General features: G+C 48.2%; 1 protein-coding gene across 1 annotated transcript in view; it reads left to right on the top strand.

Annotated features, from left to right (window-relative positions):
- Positions 1–21,404, top strand: part of PITPNM3 (PITPNM family member 3) — an 84,971-nt gene that overhangs the window by 19,517 nt on the left and 44,050 nt on the right. The window contains exons 3-4 of the mRNA XM_028534692.2: positions 5,110–5,217; positions 20,797–20,844. Coding sequence (XP_028390493.1) covers positions 5,110–5,217; positions 20,797–20,844 — 156 coding nt within the window. The remainder of the gene's footprint in view (positions 1–5,109; positions 5,218–20,796; positions 20,845–21,404) is intronic.

Below are 21,404 nucleotides of genomic sequence, written 5' to 3'. Positions count from 1 at the left end.
AATAGGGGTGAGGAGGGAGTGGAGGGGCACCAGGGTTTATTTTCAGGGCACATCTGGCCCTGGACAGCTTGACAGAGAGCAAAGCATGGGGCTCCCTCCCTTGGCAGGGGAGGGGAGTCCTCCTGGGTGGGAAACTGGAATTTTTGGCTGTCCTGTCCTCTATGTCCTTTGTTCTCTTGCTCTCTCCAAGCTCACCCAACAGGAGGCTGGGGCCCAGGAGCTGGTCTCTGTCTCACAGAGACTTTGCTTCTTGCTCCAACTCTCCGGTTGCTCACAGCAGCCAAGAGAGGACCAAGCATCCCAGTTTACAAAGGCGCTGAGGCAGGGCCGGCCTCTGAAAGAATGAGGGCTCGTCCCAGCTTTCCTCCTCGGGTCTGGGCTTTTACTGTGAAAACACGGCTTCTGGAGCCCCACGGGCAGGGCAGAGCAGGGGAAAGCAGTGCAGGTCGGGAGGGTCAGAGGACCCAGGTTTTCATCAGGGTTGGGCTACCGACTACCTGGGCGCTGTCTGCCTCAGGCAAGTCTTCAGTCTCTGGGCCCCAGGGTTCCTCCCACTCAACCTGGGGTAGGGTTTTTTCTCTCGTGGGTGGAGTGGGAGGATGTCCCTGTGGGAAGCTGGGCATAGGAGCCCTCACTGAAGCTAACCACAGGTGTGACCCTGCTCCTGGCGCTCCCTCTCATTGAAGGTGGGGAGTGGAAACCAATGGCATGGAGCAGCCCCAGAGGTTTCTGGGAGTGAGCTGAGTGGGGATCCTCCACTGTGTGGGGGCCAAAGAATATTAATACTTGCCTCCCATCTTCTAAGTTCTTCTAGGCTGGACTAATAACCAAAGTAATCCATGTGCACGGAGAATTTACAAAGGTGTGATCATCCCATGAAAATTCCAAAGACAGTGAGGCAACACCGGGTACAGAAGACACTTTGGACAAAGGAAAAAGGGGGGCGGGAACAGGGTATTGGATTCAGAAGTGAGAATGGGCACATGTGCAGGTCGTTGAGGGGGAGTGGAGCACACGGGACAGGTGATTCCTTGCTAGCGGCTCAGGAACAATGGGACACTGGGTGTCTGGCTAACAGGCACCTGTCTGAAGCCTTTGTTTATCATACTTAATTAAAATTAGGCTAAGGTGACATCCTAAACTCTCCTCCTGAAGCAGGTTTGTCTGTCTGAATCTCTTAGGCAGAAAAGGCGGGTAGGTCAAAGGTTCTGTCTGAATTTTGTTTAACAGTTTAGAATCAATACTCCAAAACAGCAGCTTCATTCACAGTGGCAGCACATTGGTCCTTCTCCTGCAACGAGAGAGAGTGGTAGTGGTGGCTGTTGTGGGGGGGATGGGCCAGTGTTAAACAGCATCAGGGAGGGTTAGCATTCTTGTCTCCCAGAGGCCCCAGAGCTAAGCTCATCCAGGTCCTTGGAAAAACTGGCGTCATGGGCTGGATGCTAAGGGTGATGTGCAGCATTGGACCCGCTGACTGTAGAAGGAGCCATGCTCTCAGCTCCATGGGCTGGAGGTGGAGTCTTCCTGGTACAGGACAAGGAGGTTCCCTGCTCTGAAGCAGAAACAGAGGCCCGGGGTAGGAAGAGAAACTTTCCCTAAGGCACTGGAGGTCATGCTTAAAGGGGTGTATCCAGGCTTTGGTTAGGGTCGGAGTCAGTCTGGGGTCAAGGACAGGGTTGTGGTGCCTCTGGGTGGGGTTCAGCCTGACACCTAGCCTGGGCAGGGACTGGGGCTCAATTGGGGTGACATAGATGCAAAAACTGTCCACAGCAGCGGTCTCAGGGGATGAGAATTAGCATGCAGGGAACAGTCACCAGAAGCTGAAACGCAGAATCAATAACCAAGACACTTATCCAAAGAAGCCCTTTGTGGCCTCTGTGGGCCCTGATGGGAGGCACGCACCACCGTGAAGGGAAGTTGAGCAGAGAGCAAAAGTCTGGTTTGCCTGAATGACTGCACAGGGGCAATTGTGTGTGTGTGTGTGTGTGTGTGTGTGTGTGTGTGTGTGTGTTGCCAGAGTGAGAATCTGGAGGCTGAATGTTGAGAGCGGGGGCAGAGCAGAGGCCCTTAGAAAGCATGTCTGAGAGGTGGGGGTGGGGAGCAGCTGGAGAGATAAGGATGTGGTAGAGCAGCAGGGAGTGCAAGGATGTCAGGGAGAAGATGAGAAAGCAGAGGCAGGGAGAGCAAGAGAGATCCAGAGAGAATGGGAGAGAGGGACATGTACACACACCCAACAGAGAACCAGAGAGAGTTGAAAGAGAGATGGTGAGCCAGAAGGAGAGAGAGAAGCCCAGAGAAAGTAAGAAAGACCTGTGTGGGTAGAGGGGTCTTGAGGGGCAGGATCCAGAGAAAGAAAGAGAAACCCAGGGAGTGGGAGAGATCAAGAAAGGGACATCTACCCAGAGAGAGGAGAGACACAGGTGCTGGGATGACGAGAGAGGGAGAGCAAGAGTGTGGAAGCATGACTGACACCCGCCCAGACAGAGGGACAGATGTGCCTGGGAGGCTGAAAGACACGAGAAATACAAGGACCAGGAGGGACAGAGATCAACGGAAAGGGATCTGGCGAGATCAGATCCGAGTGGAAAGGGCCGATGTCAAGCACAGAGGGACATGATAGGAGTTGGAGAGGAAAACACATTCACTAGAAAGAGAGACAAAAGACCAAAAGAGGAAGATGGAGGAGGGCCATGCCCAACACTAGGAAGGGAGGAAAAGGCCAAAGATGGTGCAGAAGTAGACGCGCTCAGACCTCAGAGCCTTGGGAGGACCCTCGGAGCTCTGATAGCCTCACACACAGGGCTTACACATTGTAGAAAAAACAGGAACTAGGATATGTAAGCACCTGCTGTATACTGGGCACTGGGCCAGGAGCCCCTGCACACTCATCTTCCTGAGTCAGTTGTTTACAGTTGTGTTTTTTCACAAAACTATATTCCCTGAGGATAGAGGTTGCGTCTCACACTGCACACAGTAAGTCCTCAGAAATCCATTCATTGCAGAATGAATGTTTGAATGAACAAGTGGAGAGCTGACTGCTTGTGCAGCTGAGCCAGCAGACACAGGCACTCAAAAGTGGGCCACAGGCTGACCCTGACTACTCTGCTCTGGAGCAGGGCCAGAGTGTCGTGGGGGCAGACCAAAGCATTAGTGGTGAGCCCTGGGGCTCGGGTGGTGGGGTGATGATGGGCCATCATCTGCACATGCTGTTTTCCACTTCTGTGATCTTATTGGGTGCTAGTCGTGCTTGCAAACACTTCACCTTCATTGCCTCGCAGCAATCCTGTGATGTAGCAATACTATGATATCATTTTATAGAGGAGGAAACTGAGGCTCAGAAAGCATAAGTTACTGTCAAAGGTCAGATATCTAGCAGGACTGAAGAGTCAACATAACACCAGAACTGAGCTCTTATGTGATCTTCTTCCCCCAGAGTAATTGTACCTGGTTCATGGCATTTTGGATGCTGTAGCTTTTGCAACTGTAGCATATCGTTGTCCTCCTGACAGCTTGCTAGAAAGAGTTGTAGAACCAGACCTGTTATTCCCATTTAAGAGATTAAAAAACAGGAAGAATGGAGGGATGTGTGTAAAGCACATGCTCACATGTAGCAGACTCTGGACTGGAACCTGGTCAGGGCTCTGCCCAGAACACAGTGCTGGTAAGAGATGTCCACTAGTGTCCGGAGGGAACACACCTCACTGAGAAAGTTGTCTGGGGGTGAGTGGTGCCTGGCTGGAGCCAAACAGGGTGCCCAGGGCAGGCCATCAGGAGGACAGATTTCAGGACTCTTGAAATAGTGTATGTGAGTTTAAATACTGGCTCTAGACATTGACATTGGGCAAACTACTGAACCACTCCCTGTCTAAAGTGGAGATAATAATAATTGTACCTTTTTAGTATTTTATGAGAATTAAATGAATTAGTATTTTTAAACCACTTGTAATAATCTCACTGCATAGTAAGAATTTGATGTGTTGTTAAATATAAGTCAAATAAATAAATAAAATAAGGCAGGAATGAGGATGATGATCATCATCATTATCCAGAACCTATCCAGGAATGGGTGTCCTGAATTACTGAGCGCTGGAGGAAATCAGAACTCTGGACAGCTCCCCAAGCTTCAGCTCAGTGGATTGGTTCTACCTGTTGTCAAGTTCTTTGGCAGGGAAATGGATCCCCTCCCTTTACTTCTGGTTATCATAAGCTTGAGGATTCTCCTCACCATTCTTTCATGTCTATTCTATGAGTGAGGACACAAAGCTCTACAGGAAGTCCCTTCAGAGAGAGAGGAGGGCACATTCCTGGGGGGTTGTTCTTGAGGAAATGCCCCTTTCTGGGATGAGGGATGTCACCAGATGTGTGGGACCCAGGGGCTTGTATTCAGTGTGGCTAGGCAGTGTGGCTGGCCCCATCGATTTCTCTCAGAGCAATCACTAAACTCAGACTGGGAAAGAGCCGGGGTGGAGAGAGGGTTGGGCGGTAGGGGTTAGAGGAGGGGGATGAAGACATTGATAAGTTCATAAGACTGTGATGTGGGCTAAGGGTCCCACACAGCTCAGGGCTTGCTTAGAACCAGAAGTCTTCTGCTCTTCTAGTTTCTCTAGTGCTGCCCCTACCCCACCCAAATCCTGGTTCACTCAATACTGATGGCGACTCCCCTCTTATGTGAAGGAATAACCATGCTGTCTCTCATTTATGCTGTCTCTCTGTGCACCAAGACCATCATACCCATTATTTCTTTTAGTCCTCACATCTCTGTGAGGGAGACATTTCCCGTCCTATTTTGCTGATAGAAAGACTGAAGCTCAGAAGTCAAGTAACTTACTCAAAGAAACACTGCTAGCAGTGGAAAAGATTCCCCCTGCCCAAAACATACTTCCTTTCAAGAAATATTGTTCTTAAGGCTAACAATGGAGACTTCTATGGGTTTTTAGCCTCTCTCATGACTTTACTACAGTGAAAAATTCCTGAATGTCTTAAACCTGTCATATCTACTGACACTTCAACTCAAAGGAAGAAATAAGTACTTTCTCAGATATAAGCTCCTGTCAGGGCTTCCCGTACCCAGCTCTCCCTGTTCACGCCCATCTCTGCTCCTTCCCCCAGAGGAGGTGGCTGAAGGGAAGAACGCCATCCTCATCGGGATGAGCCAGTGGAATTCGAATGACCTGGTGGAGCAGATGGAGACCATGGGCAAACTGGAGGAGCACCAAGGTGAGATTCTGCTTGTCTCATGGCCAGGCTGTGTACACGTGTGCATTGCAGGGTGGGTTGAAAGGCTGGCCATTTGGTGCTAGGACTTGGGTCTTCTGTGAAGAGTCATTTGTTTCTCTGGGTACCTCCCCTCCTTAAGCCTGTGACCCCTGAATTCTGTGACCTGCAAGAACCCTCATGGGGACTTCTGTGGGGTTTTCTGTGGCAGAACAATTCCAGGGTACTTCAACAGAACCTCCTTTGTCCCCAGGAGCATGAGTAACTAAGGGCAGGTGGCAGGATCTAAGCCCTGCCAGGCCGATGGTGTTGGAATCTTTACTGAAGTGAGGTGGCAACTGGAGGAGCCTTTGAGAGTGGACAGGGGAGGGAGGCAGCAGTGGAGGTTGTGGCTTTTGGGGCCAAGTTGTTGAAGGAGTATGTGGCTGGGAATTAATCCTGGAGGCTTTTTATGGAGAGGAGTTTTGACCAGGAGATTAATCAGCAGACAAAGCAGGCATATCCTTTGAGGCACCCATCCATCTGTCCATTTGCCCACACTGCATCACTAACAGAATGTCTGTTCGGCATCTACTGGGTATAGAATGCTTGTAGGAGGGACCAAGCGTGACTCAGCCAAGGCCTCTGACATGTGATGTGTCTCACAGTGTAAGTTAAGACGTAAGGGAGTCGGGCTTCAGCTGAGGGTTGTTGGACCCAGAGGGGAGAGGAAGGAATTTTGGAATGAGGGAGGAGAGGGGGACTCAAGGAAGGGCTCCTGACAGTGAAGTCAGGGACTAGGCTTTGAAAGGCAAGTGGGGGATGTAGCAGAGGTGACATATGGGGAAACCGAGGCTTGGAGAGGAGCGGTATATGATTAGTGCACCTTGAGTGAGGCACAGAGCTGGGGCTAGAACCTCTCAGGATCTAGGGTGCTAACCTCTGTATGTGCTCTCCCAAGGCCAGTTTTTTCTCTCCCTCCTTCTCACCCCATATATTACTCCTCTCATTTCCCATCCTCCTCATCTCCCCTTTTATTCCCCTCCTGGCCCTGTAATTCCTCAGTCACAGTCTGGGCCAGAGCTGCTGGTCTGGGCAAGGCCAGCCTATCAGGAGCTGTTCAGTGAGATGGTCCAGGCCCAGTGCAACAGAGAGACACATCTTGATGCTGGCCTTCCTGGTTGCTGGCTGTCTTACCTGTAGGCTCTGCTCCTTTCCTCACCCCCATCCCGCCTCCTTGGTTTTCAGCCCTCCTCATGCCGAAGTGCCCACGCTGAGAAATGGACAGGGCGGGGATGACGGTTCCATTTTACAAATGAAGAAACCCAAGGCTCAGAAAAACTCTGTCTGGCCCAAGGTCCTCCAGGTTGGTGGCAGCACCATGCTCAGATCCCTCGTCTCTTGATTCTCAGACCAGGGCTTCCCCTCCCAAATTGCACTAAGGCCAGACACAGTCCTGGGTCCCTGCAGAGTCAGATCCAAGAAACCCAGAGTCTTAAAGGAAACTCTCTGCAACCCCCGGCCACCGTCACATTCAAAGGGAGGGCAGGCTCTGAGTCAGGTCATCAAGGCCAGTCCAGGGACAACTGCCCAGTCTTCACAGGCACACGTTTGCAGAGGGACCCTTGTCTGCTCTTTCCCTCACTCCAGGATCCCTGGAAGGGGCCCAGAAGGGGTCGTGAGTTCCAGGTGCTTCCCCAGGGCTGTGCCTGGTAGCCATGAAAAGACAAACCCAGACTTGTACTCAGCACCCATCTGGTCATCCATTTGCCACCACCACCCTCACTTGTCTGCCAAAAAATGTCTGACTCAGACACAGTGTGAGCTAAGGAGTGGGTGATTGAGAGGCACTGTGACTGGGAGGGCAGGGGAGAAGGAGGCAGAGGGAGACTGTGGGAGAGGCTGAACAATGGCAGCTTTGGAATCAAAGAGGTCTGGGTTTGGAGGCTGACCCTGCCAGTCTGTGTCTTTGGGGCCAGGGAAAGTCACAACACCTCCCTGAGCCTCAGTGTCTTCATCTGCAGAGTGGGGCTAGTACAAAAGCTGTGAGGATTTGAAGAGCTAAACTTGCAAAGTGCATTCGATAGCAGGTCGTTAGAATGCTGGAGGAGGGAGAGAAGAGTGGACAATGGTGCACAAGTACAATTCTAGTAGACGCTTCCTGGTCCTCATGAGAAGTTGAGTTAGGGGCCTCGTTCTCCTGAGTCAAGAATTGCTGATGTTTCCTCCCAGCACGGAATGGGGAGCAGGAGGGAGAGAGAGGAGAGCAGGAGAGGAAAAGGGAACCAGAAGTGTTTCCAGCTCCTTCTGAGTCTCATTCCCCGGGGCATTCATAATGTGAATTCCCACAACACGACAGAACACACACATTAATTTCATTCATTTCAACAGTCATTTATGGAGTCACGACAGAGGCTCAGCCCTGTGCTGGAAATGGAGTGGGGGAGAATAAACAGGAGCGGGCTGGCATTGGCACTCTTTCAGGAGCTCACAGCAGAGAGGAAGATGATGCAATCAGACAGGCTGAGGAAGGGACCCAAGGAGAGGCTGGGGGGCTATTTGGGGGAGAGGAAAGTCTGCAAACACTTAGTGGGAAAGGCTAAAATCAAAACTAGTGGTGTAAATAGAGGTCTACCCCTGCCTCCTTCAAGTTTCCTTCCCTGAAGCGTGGGGCTTGACACTCTTTTATGGCTCATGCTCTGGCCCATCACAGCCCTTTGGTGGCACTGGCTTTTAAGACCATCTCCTGCTAAGACCTCTCTCCTGGGCCCTGGACTTAGATTTCCAGGATCTTCCCACTTACCTTTACCTGGGTGTCCCAAAGACTCTTCATGCTCTACAAGTTCCTGCTAAACCTTAATTATGTTTTAATCCCTCTTTTATCTCCTCAGCCATTTAAAGCCTATGTTACTTTGGCACTTTGAGACTGTTCTGCTTTTTCCAGTTTTGGAGGGTACTAATCCTGGCTGTTTGTGTATGTGTGTGTGTGTGAGTGCATGCTAACTGTGTGTCTTGGGATTTTGTTTCATTTTTTATTGCGAGCTCACCTTGGTCCCTCCTTTTTTCGCAGGAGTCTCGTGTGGTCTAGGTTGTGAACACATCCTTCTAAGAGACTGGCCTTGTGTGTGTGTGCTGCACCGAGTGTCTCACTGACTTTGGACATCTATGTGCTCAATTTACAGTTTAGTGTTTCCGTTCTAGAGGAGTGGTGTAGATTTAGACCCCACACCCATATGTGGCAGAAGCTTAGGGCTTTGATTACTGATGTGTGATGTTTTTCTTTTTCGCTGTCTGTGAGAGGTTTCTTTGCTGCGTCCCTAAAGGAGCGGTGTTTTTCTGAACTGCCTTTGTGGATGGAGCAGACTTCCAGCAATCCCTGCAGTACTGCGGGCTGCACTTGAGCTCCTCGCCACCTCCCACAGGCTGAGGCCCAGTCTGTGGAGTTAACAGTGTGGGTTTCAGCCTCTAGTCTTGGAGCCTCTGTCCATCCGGGTCTTCCGTGGGTCTCCTCCAGGTCAGCTCCTGCTTTCTTCCTGGGCTGCAGTTCCCTCATTGCTTCTGGCTCTCGTGTATGCTCCATGCTCTATTTGGAGCTTGGTTATGTATTTACATTTTGGGGTAATATGTTGCCCAGTGTATATGTGGTTTAATGAAGGGGGTCCTTTAGCATCAGTTCAGTTCACTTTATTTATTATTTTACAATCGCATGTGTTGTTATTTTTATTTAACATTTTTTAATTTGGTAAAATATGCACAATATAAAACTTAACACTTTAACATTTTAAGTGTGTAGTTTAGGGACATTAAGTATATCCATCTTGTTGTGCAACTATAAATCATCCATTCCCAGAACTTTTTCACCATCCCAAACTGAAACCCTGCACCACCAAATGTGAGCCCTCCGTTCCCTACTCTCCCCGAGCCTATGGTTCCTGCCCTTCTACAGTCTGTCCCTGTCGATTTTACTGCCCCGGGGACCTCGTGTAAGTGGAACCATACAATGTTTGTCCTTTGATGTCTGGTCTGTTTCACTCAGCGTAATGTCCTCCAAGTTCACCCGTGTTGTAGCATGTGCCAGAATTTCCTTCCTTTTTAAGACTGAATAATATTGCATTGCGTGTATCTGCCATAATTTGTTTATCTAGTCACTTACTGGGGGACATGTTTCTGCCCCTAGCTATTGTGAACAATGGTGCTATATATGTACACACTAGTGCACAAATAATCACCTTATTTTTTGAATGCATCCTTGCTGCAAACAAACAGTCTCCCTTCTCTACTTTCCATTTCAGACCTTACTGCCGAGTTTATCAATGTGGTGGGTGTCTCTATAGCAATAAATCGTGTTATGTGTTATTGCTGCTGCTTGGCTTTTATTTTTTCATTTAATAGCAGATTTTGGAGAGCTTTTCCTATGGATATACATAGATTCAACTCATTCTTTTTTTACCTGTGCCATAGTATCTTCTACAATAGATGGACCATAATTTATTTAACCATTCTGTAGTGATAGACATTGGAATTTTTCATTATTTAAAAAAAGCTACGTGGGTTGAAAGCATAAGCATTGACAATTGTAACAGATACTGCCAAAAAGCTTTCCCTAGAGACTACGCAAATTTATATTCACACCAGCTGTGGATCAGGTTAGCCATTTCTCCACAGTGTTACCACACTTGATCTCATCACACTCAAACATTTCACCTGATTGATGGGTGAAGATACTTTTCTGTTGTTTTATTTTGTCTTAATTTGATTGCTAGTGAGATTGATCATCTTTTCATAAGTGTGTTGAGCAAACCCATTTTCTCTTTTCTGAATTTCTTAAACATGCTTTTTTGCTCATCTTCTGTTGGATTATGTCTTTTTCTTATTGCTTTTTTAGGAGTTCTTCACATATCTTCTGGATATAAATTATGTGTCTGCTATATATTTGAAATATTTGTCTCTTAAGTCATGCCACTTGGCTGTATTTTTCTTATTAGGGCTAATACTTTGTCAGTTGACTCTCTTGAGTTTTCTGTGTTGTATCGTTCTCAAATGTTAACAGCTCTACCCTTGCCAATACATGCTGTGCTTGCTTATTTTTCTTGTTAGATTACATTGCACAGGATCTCCAGACAGATGCTGAGTAGCAGGAACGACAGCAGGCTTTCTCGTTTGGTCTTGATTGTAATGCTGCCATCCCCTCCTCCTTCCCCTCCTCCTCATTCTTCTGTGAAGCATACTGAGGTATATGAGTTACATTCCATAACAGTTGCCATTTTTAGTGCATAGTTCTCACTGCTGCTTCTTAAATTCCATGACCTCCTCTTGGATTTACATCCTCTTGTACTAGACTATCTCTTTTCAGATATTCTTCCAGACAGGAACTGTGAGAGTAACTTTTCAAGTCCTTGCATTTCTAAGCATGTCTATATTTTGCTTTCTCATTTGAATGCAAATTTGCCTGTGTTCATAGTCATGTTCCCAACTGTCTTTAAAATTTCTCATGGCCCTGGCTGGGTAGCTCAGTAGGTTAGAGTGTTATCCCCATACGCCACGTTTGTGGGTTTGATCCCCGATCTGGCACATACAAGAATCAACCAATGAACAGGTAAATAAGTGGAACAACAAGTAGATCCCTCTCGCTCTGTCTGTCTCTCTCTCCCTCTCCCCTCTTCTTGTCTGTCTCTAAAGTCAATAAATGCAAATTTTAAAAAAGATATTCCTCATGGCCTTCTTGCGTTTATTGTTGTTGAGAAGTCTGAGGTAAATTTGTGGGTAAACTGATTTTTTCTCTTCTTGAAGCTTTACATTTTGAAATAATTATTCTTTTTCTGAAGTCACAAACAATGTCTGCAGGTGCAGTTTCATAGTTTGTGACGCCGGTATTTGGTGGGCTCTTCCTTTCTGTTTCTTCCCGTGCTTCTGCCTGTGCCCTCCTTCCAGAGCTGACCTCAGTTGGACGCTGGAAGCATGTCTCCTCTTGCCCTGACTATTCTTCTTTCTCGTCCTTGCCAGGTTCTGGAACTATTCCTCTGCTCTAACCTAACAAACTGCTCATCAATTTTCTCCTCTTCAGCTGTTTCCATTCTTCTGCTCAGCTCTTCTGTGGAGGGTTTTGGTTTTTTAAAACAACCTTTTGCATGTGGGTAACCAGTTGTACTAGCACCATTTATTGAAAGACTATTCCTTCATGCATTGAATTGTCTTAGCAATCTTGTCAAAAATCAATTGATCATAAACATATGGGTTTATATCTGGACTCTCAGTTATATAATCAGTTCTATGCCACTGATTTTATATATATGTATGTATATGTGTATATATGCACATATACACACATATATGTACTGGCAGAAGGAGATATATATGTGGATATTATATTTATATATATGTGTGTATACACACACACATATATATATATAATATTTATATATATATATCTCCTTCTGCCAGTACCACATAGTCTTGATTAGGCCATACATATAGTAGGTTTAAAATCCAGAAGTGGGAATCCACTAATTTTGTTTTTCTTTTGCAAGTTTGTTTTAGCTATTCTGCATTCCTTCCATTTCCATATGAATTTTAGAATCAGTTTGTCAACCTCTGCAAAAAATCTATCTGGGATTTTGGTAGGGATTGTGCTGAACTTGTAGATCAATTTCAACAGTATTGCCATGTAAACAGTATTAATATTCCAATCCATGAACATTGGATGTCTTTCCATTTATTCAGGTCTTCTTCAATTTCTTTCAGTGATGTTTTATAGTTTTCATGTATAAATCTTCTACCTGTTTTGTTAAGTTTATTCTTTAAAAAAAGATTTTATTTATTTCTTTTTAGACAGAGGGGAAGGGAGGGAAAAAGAGGAAGAGAGAAACATCAATGTATGGTTGCCTCTCGTGCACCCCCAGATGGGGACCCAGCCCACAACCCAGGCATGTGCCATGACTGGGAATCAAACTGGCGACCCTTTGGTTCACAGGCCCATGCTCAATCCACTGAGCTCTACCAGCCAGGGCTAAATTTATTCTTAAGTATTTTATTTTTCTTGATGCTATTGTGATTTGAATTATTTTCTTAATTTTATTTATGGATTGTTAATTACAAGTATATAGAAATACAAGTGATTTTGTATGTTGATTTTGTACTCTGAAACCTTGCTGAACTCATTTATTCATTTTTTGGGGTGATTCCTTAGGATTTTTTGTATGTAAGAGCCTGTCATCACCCTGGCTAGTGTGGCACAGTGAATTGAGTGCCAGTCTGTGAACCAAATGATTGCTGATTCTATTCCCACTTAGGGCATATGCCTGGGTTGTAGGCCAGGTCCCCAGTAGGGGGCATGTGAGAGGCAACCACACATTGATGTTTGTCTCCATTTCTTTCTCCTTGCCTTCCTCTCTAAAAAGAAAAATAAATTAAAAAATCTTTAAAAAAAGAGCCTGTCATCTCCAAATATAGGTAGTTTTACTTCTTCCCTTTCAATCTGGGTGCCTTTTATTTCCCTTATTCACCTACTGGCTAGATCATTTGGTATAATGTTGAGTAGAGTGGGGAAAGCCAATATCTTGGCTTATTTCCGATTTAAGGGGAAATGTTTTTAGTCTTTCACCTTTAAATACTCTGTGAGCTGTTAGTTTTTGTAGCTGTCTTCCATCTAGTTGAGGAAGTTCCCCCTTATTACAAGATTGTTGAGTGCTTTTTTTTTTCAGTCCTCACCTGAGGATATACTTATTGATTTGAGAGAGAGAGCGAAAGAGAGAGAGAGAGAGAGAGAGAGAGAGAGAAGATGGACACAGAGATATTGATTGGTTGCTTCCTGTATACACCCTGACTGGGGATCGAACCTGAAACCTAGGTATGTGCCCTGACTGGGGATTGAACCTGTAACATTTTGGCGTATGTTATGACACTCCAACCACTGAGCCACCTGGTCAGGGCTGTTGAGTGCTTTTATCATGAAAGGGTATTGGATTTTTCCAGGTGCTTTTTCTGCATTAGTTGAGATGATTATGTGGTTTTTGTCCCTTACTCTATTAATATGATATATTGCACTGATTGATTTTGATATGTTGAACAACCTTGCATTCCTGGAATAAATTCCACTTGTTCTTTGCCATGTCACTAATCTTTTATGCTCAGGTTACATATCTCTTCCAGAATAATTTATACTCACAGTCTATGAGCTGTCATTTATGGGACTATTTACAATCAGGGCTCTTCTTGTTTTTGAAACAAACAGTCAAGGCCACATTGTCATTGAGGAGAAGGAAGCAGCTACTGCCTAGGTGTCCCTGATCATTTCCTCTGACTTCAGCTTTCCATAGCTTTTTTTTCTACCATTCAGCCTCTGACTTTAGTTGCCCTTGTATCTAGATATGTGGTTCTCAAGCAGTGGTCCCTGGATTGACAGTGTTCGTGGCAGTCAGAAACTTGTCAGGAATCTAGATTTTGAAGCCCTAGCCCAGACTTAGTGAATTAGAAACTCCATGAGCACAGCTCTGAATCTGTGTCTTACTCAGCCCTTTAGGTGGTTCTAGTGCTTGCTAAAACTTGCCAATCATTAATTATTATGACACTAAGTTGGTTCAAGGAATCCACAGGTCCATTTCTCTATGCTTCCTTCAGTCATTGAGTTTGATATCTTCCTTCCACAGTGTTGGTTTTCCTTTGATATTTAGCAATATTTGGATGTGTATTCTACTGTATATTTGCAGTTCCTTCTTAGTCTATCTCTGAGTGACGTGATATGTCTGTTCACTGCAACCTGCTACTATCTAATTATTGGGGAGGGTAAAACAATTATTGGGGAAGGTAGAAAATGCTGTTGGGTGAATTGAGTCATTAGCTTATGCTTTGTTCCTCTTGGGTATGTTCAGCCTTCCAGGGTGTCCTGTCCCTCAAACATTCATCCTTTCTCACACCTGGGGACACATGCCTCTGCCTAGCACAAGCAAGGGTTGGGGGACGGACTGTAGCACCTGGATCCTCTTACAGTGGAAGCCCAGACAGTTTCAAACACTTCCTTTGCTGCTGTATGTTCTACCTATGAGCCTGCTATTCCTTCTGAGCTATGCACACCTTTGGGTACAGACCTTCCTTTGCAGGGTTGAGGCTATGGTTTTCTCTCTCTTGAGTTGGTTTTATGGGCACTTGACTTTGGCAGTCACACAAGGCTCCATACTTCATAGGGTCTCACACTTGCATTTATGTTCTGCCATATTAAATTTTTAAAATAATTTTCAACAAGGGCCCCACAGTTTCATTTTTTATGGACCCTGCAAATTATGTAGCGAGTTCTACCTTCCTCTACCATATCTCTCTGCCTTCTGCCTTTTGGGGATGCCTTATAATTTCTGGTCTGCTAAGGACACCCCTTTTATTTTACAATGCTATAAAAGATTAATTCATAGAAAATGTATAATGTCATTTTCTAGGGATTTGGGGCAGGAGGAAATGGCTGGATCAGGTTGCCAGTTTACCGTCTTTATCCAACCCCACTGGAATGCTTCTAAAATGTAAATCTAGTCATATCATTCTGCTATGGAGTTGGTAACTAGGTCTTGATTGCCTACAGAATGAAGTAAAAGTGCCCAGCCTGGCATGAACCCCATCACAATGGCTCTTTCTTCTAATAATTACAACTGCCCGGGGACAATTATAAATTAAGTTTGCTATCACTACAAGACTCAAACAGCCCTGGAACGGCTACCTAGGGGATATTATCAAGGGTCTGTCCAATTATTGCTAAATTCGGTGATCCCAAGGTTATCTCCGACCTGGTATTCACGACTTCTGGCCCACACTTCTCCTCCTCTTCGGTTCACCCTGCGTTCCAGATGAATGCCTAGGGGCTGCTTGCTAATCCTTAAGCCCACCTGAGCTATTCTGTTTCCTGCCTTCACCCTGCTTTTTTCTAGCTCTTGCAATCCTATGCACTTCCTCAGGGAGCTCCCTGATACTATAGCCTCTTCCAGACCAGCTCCTCCATGCCCAGCACTGCTTAGTTGGGCTGTCTTCTGTAGCGGTGACCTACCTGCTTACAGTTGTGTCTTCCTGGGTGTGTGCTTTGCCTCTCTTTCTGAACCTGAAGAGGTGAGGGGCTTATGGTGCGTCCATGCATTCTCTCCCTCAAGTATGCATTCGGTGCACACGTGCTGCTGCTTAGTCTGTGTCAGGCCCTGTGCCAGTCCATGTTAGGGACACATCGATGACTCAGAAATAGACTCAGAATTGACCGACTCCCAGACTCTGGGGGTGGGACAGCTGGCCCAGTGAGCAAATTGTTCTAACAAGAGTGGAAACAAAGGGCAGAGGGATCAAAGAGGATGTGGAGCTTGAGCTGAGACACACGGAGTTAAGAGGCTTTCTGGGTCTCTGGAAAGACCCATGAGGGTGCAGCAGGCAGTGAGAGCAGCAGGTGCAGTGATGGAGAGGAAGATACTAGAAGGTAGGGGAGTCTGGGGAACCACACAAAGTTCATCTTGACTGAAGTTGGGGTACAAGGTGTTGCTTGGGGGTTGGTGAAAGGGGTGGGGAGGTCAGGGAGAAGAGGAAGAGTGGGAAAGCTGAAGATGAAGGCCTTGAATGTCAGGCAGAGGAGATGGGCTCTTCTCAGAGTACCCCTAGGGATCCACAGGACAGTGCAAGCAGGGGAATGACAAGCCATTTTTTAATTTTTATGTTCAAAAAGATTTTATTTACCTGTTTTTAGAGAGAAGGGAAGGGAGAGAGAAAGAGAGGGAGAGAAACATCGATGTTCAAGAGAAATATCCAACTGGGGACCTGACCCACAACCCAGGCATGTCCCCTGACAGGGAATCGAACCAATGACCTTTCAGTTTGTAGGATGGTGCCCACACCATTCAAGGCCAAGCCAGTTTTTAGAAAGATTGTTGTGGAAGCCAGTGTAGAAGATCATAGCAGGGGCCAGGAAATGAGTGTAGAGGGGGTTGTGATGGGCTGGGTGAGGGGCAAGGAGGGTGAACCTTGACCCTGCAACTCAGCAGGGGCCCAGTGTTTGGGGAACAGTCTGAGCAGGGAGGAGTGAGGGGTCTTCCCTTGTCAGCCTTACTCCATCAACTGAGCTATCAGGCTGGGCCAGAGCCTGGCTGGGCTCCTGGGGGCCTGCAAATCACGGGTTCGACTACTCCCATCCTGCCAGGCACTTGAGTATCTGGAGTATCGGGGGAGGATTCCCAGTTTCTCCTTTCTGAATTGCTGCCCCAGCAGCCCCCTAACCCTCCCCTTGGAGGCAGGAAGATGCCCCTGTTTCAGGTGTTTGGTGAAAATGCTTCTGATCTTAGCTGCGTGTTTTGCCTCTCGGGTAGCTCTGATTGTTGGAAGGGTATTGGGAAGAGGAAACATAAAATCTCCCAGGAAACCACCAGAGGAGATGATGAGGCTCAGATGCACAGGGCTGTGGGAGTTTGGGACATGAAGGATTAGCGGGCTGAGCCTGGGGCAGGCGACCAGGGCCCTGCCCCCATTCCCAGCCTTCTCTGTGTAGCTGTCCTGGCAGCTTCAGCCTATGAAGAAAGCTCCAGCTGAGGCGAGGCTGTGGGGCCCAGAGGCCCTGGAAAGTTCCAGATCAAGTGGGGTCTCATTTAGGTGGTGGCTGAGCCAGTTGCACATTTGGTTAATCACCCTCGTCCTGGGAGCCTGCTAATCAGAAAGCCGGTTCAGAGCTGACTCCTCCGCTCACTCCCTCACTCCACTCAATTGCTGGCTGGCAGCTGGAGGGAAGCTGGGGCTGGAGGCAGCGCTGGGGCTGGGGCTGAAGCTGGGCAGGGAGGCAGCTTCCTGCTGTGCTGGCTCCACACTCACCTTGTCAGCCAGCAAGTTCCTTCCTGCCCAGTTGGTGGCCTCAGCAGCCCCCTGCCATCTGGATGCCTGGCCCCGGCTTCACAGCAGCAGAGATGGAGCCTGAGGAAACACCAGCCAGTCACAGCCTCAGGACACAGCTCACCTGCACCCCTTGCAAGCACCCCCATTTCCACACCCCTGCTCCCCACTCCTCAGCCCCTGACTTGTGTCAGCCCTCATCAGCCTCAGTGACTCCCCAGTTCAGGAAGCATGGCCCAAGCTGCCTGGGCCATCCCAGGAGGCCCTTGCTTTAGAAAGCTCCGCACGCCCCACCAAATAGGGGCAGAGGTGGGGTCATGGGAAGAGCCCTCAGCAGAGTTGGGGTGTCACAAGGGACTAGATCTAAACAGTGGGTAAGTGACTTTGTCCTCCTGAGCCTCTGTTTCCTTACCTGTAAAGGGGCCTCTTCTGCACAGGTGTGAAATCACAGTGACCCAACGATGGGAAGCGCAGGGCAACGTAAAGCTCCCCCACGCCCAGGGACGGCCTTGCCCACTCACACCTCTGCGCCCAGCTCCTGGCCCGGCACCCACCCCCCTTTCTAACGTGGTCCCTTCTATCTGTGTAGACGCCCGTGTGAATCCTGCACACTGACCTCGCAGTGGCACTCCCTCCTGGCTCCTTCCTCGGAGAACTGGGGTCCTTGGAGAAGCTACAGTTACCTACATGTTTTAGGGAAACTCAAAATTGCTGGGGAAGCTGGGGAGGCCCGACCTGGTATCTGTGGATTCTTCAGAAGACATGGCCTTCTCAGGCAGGGAGATTTCACTTGTTTTTAGTGAGGCGGGGAAGGAGGGAGAAAGAGAGGTTGCCTCTCATACATGCCCTGACCGGGGACCAAACCCACAGCCTGGTGACCTTTTGCTTTGTAGGATGATGCCCAACCCACTGAGCCGCTCCGGTCAGGGCTGAAATCGAGTTTCCAGGCTGCGGCATGGCCTCTACGTTGCTTACCCACATCCCAGACCCCAGGCTGGTCACTTGGGTGTCATCCTCCAGGCTCAGGACACCTCACCCTTGAAAGCAGGAAAAGCAGAGCTGGAGGGCCTTTCAGCGTGGCAGAGCGCAACCTTCCATTGGACAGATGTGCATATTCAAGGCCCCAAACATGCAGTGCACCGAGACAAGGCCAGGACTCCCGATGCCAAGGGCTCCTTCAGGCTGCCGAGCCTTGTGGGGCTCTGACAGAGCTGCTGACTGGCCAGGTTCCCAGTCGCTGGGGTCTCGTGAGCGGGGGCTGGCGCCTCAAGTTCTCAGATTCCAGCCTTACTGTGGACACAGGGAGCTTTCTAGTTCTTAGAGGTTTGGGCTTAGGTCCCTTTCTGAGGTTCCCAGTCGGGTGGAGTGAGTACCAGGAGGGCATTTGAAAGGGAAGGAAGCTGGCCTTCATTGAACCTGACCCTGTGCTAGCCCTTGGGACCCAGAACTGACTTTTGAGGACAGGGGTCCTTAATATTGAGGTTCCCGGGGAAGAATTAAAACCTCATGGAAGGGGTGGCCCCAGGATTGGTTCTGAGCCCAGCCTGCAGGATGCAGTGAATTTGAAAGAGGAGAGTAGAAGGAAGAACAGGTAAAGGTGGGCAGGCTGTGCTGTGAGTGCAGATCCAGAGACATGGGCGGGGCCACTGCATGGGAAGGCTTCCTTGTCAGGCTGAGAATTTAATGCTGGGGCTGCACTGGAATGCTAGGTGTAGAAAGGTTGAACTGGTGAAGCCAGAAGCAGAGAAATTCAACAGGCCCAAGTAAATGCCAGGGAGGTGAGTATCTGTAGATTATAGCACTGATCTTTTGCTGTGGTGGGTGTGCAAATCAGAAGGTATACTTCACAGAAAGCGATCAGGCAGTCACATCAAGAGCCTTGAAGACTCCTGTCCTATGATGCAGAATTCTCCTTCTGTGGATGTATTTTAAGGAAATAATAGAAAATGTGGAATGAGCCACAACCACAAAGATGTTCATTGAAGCAGTAATTACAATGGTGCAATTTAGAAACTTTCCACCAGTGGATAATATTAAAGTCAACAGCCCTACCTTGTGTAGCCCAGTGGCTTGGGCATTGTCCTGCAGACCAAAAGGTCACCAGTTTGATTCCTGATCAGAGCACATGCCTGGGTTGCAGGCCAGGCTTCCAGTTGGGGCACATATGCAAGGCAACCAATTGATGTTTCTCTCCCCCTCTTTCTCCCTCCCTTCCTTTCTCTCTAAAAATAAGTAAATAAAATATGTTTAAAAAATTGTAAAGTCAACCATCATGTAGCCACTCCATAGCAGATTATATAGCCACTGGGATGATGTGTAAAAGGTTTTGTAACTTAATTGGGGAACCATTTATGCTTCAACTTGAAGTACAAAACGTGTATTTTGTGATTCTTCATTGTCGTCCATGAGTCAGCCGTTGATCTATTTTTTGGAAATGCAGACATAAATGACATAGTTCCTGCCTGCAAAGAGCTGATATGACCTCAATAGGCCCCAGAGTGCGTATAGAGAAGAGAAGAAGGAATGACATAAAGTAGGATCAGTGGTGGGATTATAATGGATCTTCCTTATTAATGTTTATTAGTGTTTTCCAAATTTTCAGTATGAAGCTTATATTGCTTCATAATTATAGGGGGGAAAAGCTTCCCATTAAAAGGAAGAAGCTATTCTGATATTCCAAGGAGATAGGATGGAGTTCTGTATTTGGGTAGTATGCTGCTGTGTATTGGGGTGTGTGTATGTGTTTCATTCACTTATCCATTCAATGAATATTGAGAAGCACTGTTCTAGGCCCAGGACACACCCGTGAACAACACAGAAATACCTTCCACTGTGCAGTCTGTATCTTGTGAAGAGGGAGGGAGTGTTGAGGAGAGAAGGAGGCAGACCCCACAGCACTCTGTGACTGATTACACGGGGGAGCAAAAAAGGGAAAGGGTTGTGGCCAGCTCCTAAGCAGGGGTGGGGTGGGGTGGGGGGTGGGAGTGGTACCTTCATTGAGGTGGGGCCTGGGGAAGAGGGCAGCTCCGGACCCCTCCTGGGTGCATAGTTAGAGTGAGCTACCTAGAAGTGTCCAGAGTAGATGCCCAGGAGGCAGTGGGGGGTTTGGATCAAAAACTTACATCCAAGAGGGCAGAATTAGAGACGGAGATTTGGCTATTGTCTGCATGGTTGTGGTGTTCAGTGCTGCCCATCATGGGGAGAGTAAGTGTGCAGAGGGCAACACCAGGTAGGCAGCTGCTTCATGAAGGTGGGAAGGGAGGAGGTGCCAGAGAAGGCCGAGGAGGAAGGCGGCCAGTCCCTACCTCCCCAGGCAATGGGGTCACAGTGCTATGCTTTGTCTTGCATGAAGAACCAAGAGCTTGCCCTGGCCGGTGTGGCTCAGGTGGTTGGAGTGCCGACCTGTAACCAAAGGGTTGCAGGTTTGATTCCAGGTCAGGACACAGACCTGGGGTTTGGGTTTGATTCCCCATCTGGGTGAGTATAATCCTGGTCTCTGCATGTAGAGGAGGCAACCAATTGATGTTTCTCTCTCTCCCTTCTTCTCTAAAAGCAATGAAAAAACAAGTGAGGATTTAAAACAGAAGAACAAAGAGCTAAGTGTGGCGGGTGGGGCAGGGTATGAGAGGGTGGGAGAGACATTGCCCACCTCCAGCTCGGGGAGTGGGGACGCTGAATGAAGGGGCAGAGGCAGCCAAAATTAGCCTCCTAAGTGTCTGGCCAACAGACAGTGGTGGGGGTGTCTGCTCACGTTTCTTCCTTTTTCTGCAGGAGAAGGGAGTGTGCCATGCACGTCCAGCATCCTCCAGGAAAAGCAGAGTGAGTTAAACCTGTCCCCCACCCTGGGTGTCTTGTCTTCCCCTCGGATGGATCCTAGCTCCATGGTCCTGGGGCCTCTCTGTCCACTGAGAGCCCAGGGGGTGGTAGGATCTTCACCACTGGGCCTGCAGGCAGGATTGGAGGGCCTGGGGTCTCTCTCTGCCCCAGGAGCTGAGCCCTGCGGAAAACTACCCACACACTAGGCATCTCTGCGGCAGAGCCAGAGTGAAGGCCTGAGGCCGGTGGCTGGAGGCTGAGCCCAGCAGAGCAGATGGGACCACGGAAAGCCTCATGTGTTGTTGACATGGGGGTAGAGAGAGGGGAGGACGGGAGTGGAGAGCAAGCCCTCCTGAGCCTTTGATGCTCATCTCCTTCGGGTGACACAACTACCAGACACCACAGATGGCGGCACTGTGGTGACTGAGGTCAGAGGCCCCTCATTCGAGGGTTACGCCAGGGTGTGGTGCTTACATCCCGTCACTCAGGGGCCAGGCCTGCAGAGGCTGGGGCCCTCCCAAGGCCTTGTCATCCTTCATGTCAGACAGATTCTCCAGGCTCCT

Source organism: Phyllostomus discolor, chromosome 8 (genome assembly GCF_004126475.2).
Source record: "Phyllostomus discolor isolate MPI-MPIP mPhyDis1 chromosome 8, mPhyDis1.pri.v3, whole genome shotgun sequence".
NCBI lineage: Eukaryota > Metazoa > Chordata > Mammalia > Chiroptera > Phyllostomidae > Phyllostomus > Phyllostomus discolor.
This window is presented reverse-complemented; position numbering and strand designations above follow the sequence as displayed.